General features: G+C 39.8%; 2 protein-coding genes across 2 annotated transcripts in view; both read right to left on the bottom strand.

Annotated features, from left to right (window-relative positions):
* LOC101303915 overlaps positions 1 to 216 on the bottom strand; it is a 1,365-nt gene extending 1,149 nt beyond the window's left edge. Inside the window, exon 1 of the mRNA XM_004301889.1 lies at positions 58 to 216. Coding sequence (XP_004301937.1) covers positions 58 to 216 — 159 coding nt within the window. The remainder of the gene's footprint in view (positions 1 to 57) is intronic.
* A 4,976-nt stretch (positions 217 to 5,192) lies between these two features.
* LOC101303621 (F-box/kelch-repeat protein At3g06240-like) lies at positions 5,193 to 6,359 on the bottom strand. Its single transcript, XM_004301888.1, has one exon. The coding sequence runs from the start codon at positions 6,357 to 6,359 to the stop codon at positions 5,193 to 5,195; it is 1,167 nt and encodes a 388-aa protein (XP_004301936.1).
* Positions 6,360 to 7,382: the final 1,023 nt, after the last annotated feature.

The following is a 7,382-nucleotide window of genomic DNA, read 5'->3' as shown; positions in this document are numbered from 1 at the left end:
GGATTGATACTGCCTGCGCAGTGTGGGATCGATATGCTTACGAAGGAACATTAGCGCCTGAGATTTTGTTCTCTTGCTAGGCGGTTCCTGATCTGGATCGGGGAATATGGTCTCGGTCAGATCCTTAGCAATGAAGGTCTGTTCTATGTCCGAGATCCAACTATGGTACTCAGTACCATGGGCGTCGAGGACGTCAAATTCAATGCCTCTGTCCATCTGCATACAAGAGAGTACAAGTCGTATTAGTTTTCTGTTGGAGACCCTGAATAAGGTACTCAAATACGATGCTTTTGGTTTGTCTCTCTAGGGTTGATCAAACACAACCCTAAATGTCCGGAGTCGATCAAACACGACCCGGAAAAAACTTATGTGAAGGTGATCAAACACACCTTCAAAATAGCAATAACCAAAGTTGATCAAACACAACTTTGGACCCGGGGAGGATAACCGGGATTTTTATACCTGCAAAGACACCGTCCCAAGCATAGAATGGAGATGAAGAAGAAGAGAAAGCACTTTATCTCCCCCGAGGTTATTTAACTTTGAAAAGTTTTAGGGTTTTAAAGTGAACACACCGTAAAACTTGGATGCTTGATCGGAAGAGAAAAGAAGCAGTAGAGCGGACGGCCGGGAAGCGGCAGTCGGTGGGGCAATCTGCGGCGGCGGCCGAGGAGGGGCCGAGGGTTTCGGCTTTTGGTTTTAGGGTTTGGGAGAAACTATTAGCTCAAGGGTTTGAGCAAAGGGCTGATAACGTGATGAAGTGAAAGTAAATTGAGAATAGAGAATCGTGAAAGATGTGTATCTCATTCATTGATAGGAGCTCTTTATATAGGGAATTACACATTACCAGTATGGTAAGGATATGAATACATAGATCTAGTCTAACTACATATCCTATTGGCATAAGGCAAAGGCACACATAAAGAATATCCTAGAACAATATTGTATTTTAAGGGTATTTTAAATTCATTTTGTGTAGGAGTATTTTAGTAATCAAACTAGTTTTAATTCTGATTATATATGATAAGTAATCAACATCAATCGTAATTAGTTTTATTCTTGTTTTGATTCTTTATGATAAGTAAACATTAGAATGATATGAAATATTCTCATACCGATTCTTGTTGATACCGATTGTTTTTTATACCGATTCACAATAATTTTCATTCCAAGTTAGTAAACGTGCCCTAAATCTTCATCTTCTTGCATTTGGAAAGGATGAAACATGATTACATGAAAATTTGCTTGCCCTAGGCTAGGTGATCATCATTTTGACTCAGGTTTTCATTTTGACCAGTAACCACGCTCGATCTGGTATTTCATTTTGTATTCTAACCCAGTTCACCGGCCGCCACGGCGCCACCTCTTTGTTCTTGAAAAGTCCCAACGTACGCAAACACACACACATGTACACACTCTACCCCTCTCTCTATGCACAATTCCAAAACAGCTAGAGCCATGGAATCGAGGTTCTCTTCAGTTCACGAGCGCCCTCACCATTTCACGTCCTAACCTTCCGAACCGTACCATAAACCCCACACTACTGATCGCCGCCGGAATGTCAACCTAGGGTTTCATGCCAAAACTTCACTTCACTAACTAACATGGCACATGCATAACTGCATTGCTGCTCTGGAAAACAATGGCTTTCCCCTCGGTACTTCCCCATGATTTTAAGTTTTAAACTTTGAATAATCAATACCACAGCACAAATACTAATACTAGTGTCATTTTGTCGTGCTGAACTGTCGGAGCCATCTGCTTCAGTTTTGTTTGCAAAACTAACCCGACTTAATCAAATATGTTTTTGTTTTTTTTTTTTTCATAGAAGCTACCTGTATTGATATGTTACAATGTCGTACTCAAAAGAAAACAACCAACAATTCACTGTTTCCCACTTTCAATTTAAAATCGAAACTTGCAGTTTGGATCTGAGAACTGGACGGGTTGAAAGGAAGAAGAGAAGCATGAAACATCACCAATGAATTAGAAATAAAAAAAATAAAAAATAAAACATATTTGATAACATATTAGCAAATGGTTTCTGTTTTGGCCACACCAGTATTTCTGGGTATGCAAAGTCTCTTTTAGTTGTTGCAGGCTTGCCACCGCGCGGACGCGGAAAGTAGTGGTTGTAGTAGCGGGGTGCGCTTAGCCTTTTGCTTCTAATCAAGCGACTGAGGATGGAGAGAGCACCAACTCCACCGCAGGGTTCTTCAGATTCGCCTTGCGTACTGGGCAAGGACTTACAATAGTCCGCCTGAGCGTCACAACGATACTCGACGTAGGATCGAGCAGAGCTTCAATTGGGAAGGAGAGGAAAAAAGAGAAAGCTCCGGAGAGCGTACGGGGAAACGAAAGGAAAGCTCCAGGGAGCGTCTGGAGGTTTGACTAGGTCAGGAATTTTATTGTACTTTGTAATTGTTGAGTTGTTGATTTGTTGTTGAGAGACTAAACCAGATCCGAGTCCTCCTTATATAGAGCTATTTAAGGCCACAAGTATTGGCTCAAAGCATGTCAAAGACTTGTAGAAATCTCAGCGATAAACATGGCATAGGCGATGTTAATCACTTGTTGACCGTGATTAGTTGCCTCTTGATATAACTCTGCCAGCTAGGTAGCGAGATAGTGTTCAACCTCCTCATAAAGACTTGAGAACTTTGTGGATGCACTCGCACTTATCCATATTAATCAAGGAATGAAATCCTTAACCAATACAATCACCTCACACTAGAGACAAACAAGTATAATTGCTAGCTTTTCAATTGATATATTGCAAGCGGCGGAGTCCGCCTTGCTAGCTCTCAATTGACATATATATATAATTGATATATATACACACACCAAGCGGAGCCCGCCTCTTTCCTTCTCTCTCACGCGAGCTCGCATGCACACAATCCCCTCACCTGTAGACTTCTCTTCGCCGTCGCCTTTCTTCTAGGCAATATGGTTAGTTTAGGATACCTCTTGCTATGGATAATGATTGAATCACGTAGACTTGCATCACGGCCCGCATGCATATATTCGTTGCAATTGTAGTACATATGTATATAGAATAACTTGTACACCTACGCGAACTCTTCCGTCCAACTCGCATGTGAAGTTGAACTCTTCTTTCACTCCCTCGCGAAGTCTCCTACAGCGAAGTCACCTACGGCGAAGTCATCTCGCCTCGCTTCCATATTAGGACTCTATTTTCTACGCGAAGTCCACACCTTGATCTCATGCAAAATCCTTTTCACATGCGAACTCTGCTACCCAGCTCGCATGACTCTGCTGACAGACCATCATTTGTAAACCTAATATTTCAGGCTCGTCGGTGTGGATCATGAATTTAATTAATATTCATTCAGACAATTACTGTCCAGTAAAATATTAATTCTGGGTGTAAACAGTTTATGCTTTTATGTATCCCCCATCGGCCTACTTAAGTTTTCACAGGAGGAACCAGAAAAATTTCATAACTCGATCTGAATACATTTGCTTTCCGAATTTGAAGGTGCAGACATTGAAAGCAGAAAATGGAATCCAATTTCTCAGGAGCTGAACATTGAGATAGCAGAACTAAAAGTAGTCCACTTTCTTATGAGTTAGAAACTAACATGGTATCCAGGGCTTTTGGGGGCTCAAAGCAAAAAAAAAATTGGGGCTTCTTGCCAAAAAGTATATTTGCATTTAAGTTCATTTCAAAGTAAGTGTTCACGTAACATAACAGTAAAACTTCCAATAATAATGAAAAAATATAAAAATTGAAACAAAAATCTAAAACTTACAAATATTAGTTACTGAAAAACTACCCTTCTTGTATTCTTGGCAGCAAAAGTGTCAATTAAGCATGAATACTCAAGCTTTTCGGCCAAATCTTTTTCAATCGATAACATAGCTAAACCATTTAGTCTGTCTTGTGACATAGTTGATCGAAGATAAGATTTGATGCCTCTCTTCTCTGCTTCTCTTTTCTTTTTTTAGCCCCAGAAGGATACTTCCTAATTGGAGCCATATAGCACCCTGTAAAAGATAATAACAAAGACATGAAATCAAATATTCAATGATTCAAATACTCAAACCAAAACCTGTCTCAATTTCAAAACCCTTCTCATTCTCAATTTCAAGTTCTCAACTATGAAATTGCAAAAACTATGGGATTGGACTCATTGGAGGAGGAGGACATACTAACTTACCTGACTTTCATCGGACGTCGGAGAGAACTCAGACTCAGAGACGACAAGACGCAAGCGGGGCTACGGGCAGACGACCGGATGCCGGACGGGGCGGTGCGGGCAGCAGGCGTGCAGCAGACGGTAGCCGGCAAGTCGGCAGTCAATGACTTCGATGAGTTCGAATGGTCGATCAAAGAGAATTAGAAAAAGATAAAAGGTTGTAGAAGTAAGAAGTTGTCGGTAGTTTATTGTTTAGTTATTATTTTGTCTTTTTTTTTTTTTTATTATTATATATGCTTGGATTTTGTTTTTAGGAGCCCAAAGCAAATGCTTGTTGGGCTTTAGCCCAGGGCCGGTCCTGATGGTATCCTCCTCCTGTGTTCAGTTCTTTCTTGAAACAACATGATGATGAGGAAGCAGTGTTTCACAGCTTTAGAGACATAAATGAGCTCATTAAAGACATGCTGGAGATTAAGGGAAGATGTTCTACTGTGGAGACGGAACTTGAAGAAATGCATGACGTTACTCTCAGTTAAGCCAGGAATGAGACTCAAGAATGTTCGAGCATCAAAGAAACAAGCACAATACTTAAACCGCTCCTTGACAAGTTCTACTGGATCCCTAGTCAAAGTCATTGTTGCCATCCTATCTTCTTTGCAAAGAAAGACCGTTTTACTGGGGTTAAGAGGCTAAGAATTGATGGTTCCAGATGCCTTGCTTGATTATGTCATTGATCATGTTAATTAATGGTGATTAACGATGTTATGATGGGCAACAATGCCTGGTACGTGGTGAAAGTTTTGCAATTTTAGAAGACGTTATTGAAAGCCGATTCAAGGAGCAGTGTAAATAACAAAATCAGCTGGTTTTGTATCACTGGTTTATACTTTATACAGTAATCATCAGTACATGCAGATCCCTGTAATGCAATATTCCCTGTTGTATAGTACAATTCTTTCAAGTTCCATATATATAATTATATAAATCTTCCACCAGAAACCACATAAAGCACAAGAATCATCTACATCTTCTCTACGTCGACGTACTCCGATCTTGCCCTTCTCTAGCGTGATCAATAAGCGGAAAAAGTCCCTCTACATAAACCCCCACACAATTACCAACTTCAGGCATATCACGAATTTGTAGCTTCCTACCACTTTCTTTCTTAAAGTCGTACATAACCAATGAATTCTTGTACACCATAAGATCATGAGATTTTGTAGAAAAACTAATATGTGACAATATGGTCGTATATGGCATGGAGACCATTTTAGTCCAAGACTTGTTCACCCTATATTCTTTCATGACCCAAAACTCGTAAAATGTGTGATCAGTGTCACGTAACGTTATACATAAGCAATCTCTAAACACACTCAATATTGCTAAACTAGTATGAGCGATGGGTGGGAGTTGAATTTCGGAAAACTCCTCATCTGCTAATAGAAAAGTTGCAATCACCCGAGAGTGTGGAACTCCCGCTTTCCCTGCTAACCAATGAATAGCTCCATTCAGAAAAATCCCTTGAAAACAAGAACCGAAGTTGTAAGAGTGGCACTCTATCTGTCGCCAAGCATCAGTTTTCAATCTATAGACACTAAATACGATACAGTCATAATAGATCTTCCCGTCAACCACCTTATACTCATTGTTGGAGTAATCAAATCCAAATCCACATAAGCTCAAGAGAATTACGGGCCTGATATTAGGTCTCCATAACGGTGTCCTTGGTACTTTCTTCATCTCCCTGGTTGCAGGATTAACCAAATATAACCCACCACAGTTGGCACTGCACAACAACAAGTTATTACAGGAGTAGATGAAAGGAACAAAAGGGGGTCCATGTTTTTGATCATCTGCATGAAATTCATTACGAAAAAAATCGAGCTCGGTGGCTGTTACTAAACCATCGTGATTGTTTGCATGGTTGAGAAACTCATCTAGATCCATAGAGTAAAGGCCACATAACTTCACGTTGTTAAATATGACTCTTCGTCTCCGTAAGAATACCTCTTTATCCTCGAGGGCTTTCCTGGCGTGCAGTGCAATGAACTTGGTGTTGGTGATTAGAGAGCGCCAGGGCTTTGATACGCACCTGAAGCGGCATAAGGACTTCACTGATAGCCTTGAAAGAATCTCAACTATGATCTCGGCAGGAAGGAGGAATTGGTGCCCCGTCAGCTGGCCATTAATGTCTTCCATCTATTGTGTACACTAAAGTAGAGAGAGAGCAAATTAAATCGGAGTAACAGATGTGTTAGACTGCTAATTATATAGAGGATTACAGAGTACCTTTTAGTTATGTAGAAGTAAACATAATCATAATCTATCTTGTAAACCTATCACTACATGGAAAAGGAATTTGTATTCCTATTAGCATTAGACCAAGGCACATACAATTAAAGTGTTTCCCCTTGTGTCGCGTATGTAATTGCCAAAATGATGCATATGGTGTCGTCTCGTTAAAAACATTTTTCAAGTAACAATAACTGATAGGAGCACAGAGTGTTGCATTCTTAATGTATTTCCGACGCTATTTAGTTATGTAATTCCTTTAACAATGTTCATTTTAACTTAGTTTGTGTTTTTAGATCACAAATGGCTACGATGAAAAAAATATGATAAAGTGAGCCAAATTAAGAAAATCTGCACCATTGAATAAATAAGGAGCAGATAAGGACTATATAAATATAGATTTTCGGTGCGCTTCGGGTTATTAGGAGAAGATGAAAAACAATTTCAATTTTACAGCGACACATCATCAAGACGACCTCGTCATCAGACGGCTAGGTATAGAATCAGTTCTAGTTGAACAGATTTATGATCCGTTATTGATTTAATTTAATTGAGAAAATTACATAGTAACACATGATCAAATTAAAAAAATTTAAAAAAATAAAAATAAAAAAGCCACATTCAATATTTTTTTGATAAATTAGAACATAAGCCTGAGGCCCATAATCCATATACCAAGCCTGATCCGAAATTATGCTATCAAATGACCATAAAGCCATATTTTACAACAAAATTACGAAATTTGCCATCCTTTTTCCCTCCTAAATCTGATTCCCTCCCTCTCTCAAATCTACCTCGCTTTCGTTTTATCTCCCACAAAACCACAAAGATCTTCGTTGCCGGCCACCGCGGCCTGTTGAGCCCCGCCATCGACCGCAAGCTACAATCTTCATCACTAGCCACCGCAGCTTGGTGAGCATCGCCATCACC

The sequence above is a fragment of the Fragaria vesca genome, linkage group LG5 (assembly GCF_000184155.1).
Source record: "Fragaria vesca subsp. vesca linkage group LG5, FraVesHawaii_1.0, whole genome shotgun sequence".
Taxonomy (NCBI): Eukaryota; Viridiplantae; Streptophyta; class Magnoliopsida; order Rosales; family Rosaceae; genus Fragaria; species Fragaria vesca.
The sequence above is the reverse complement of the archived record's forward strand: the minus strand, read 5'-3'. Positions and strand labels throughout refer to the sequence as shown.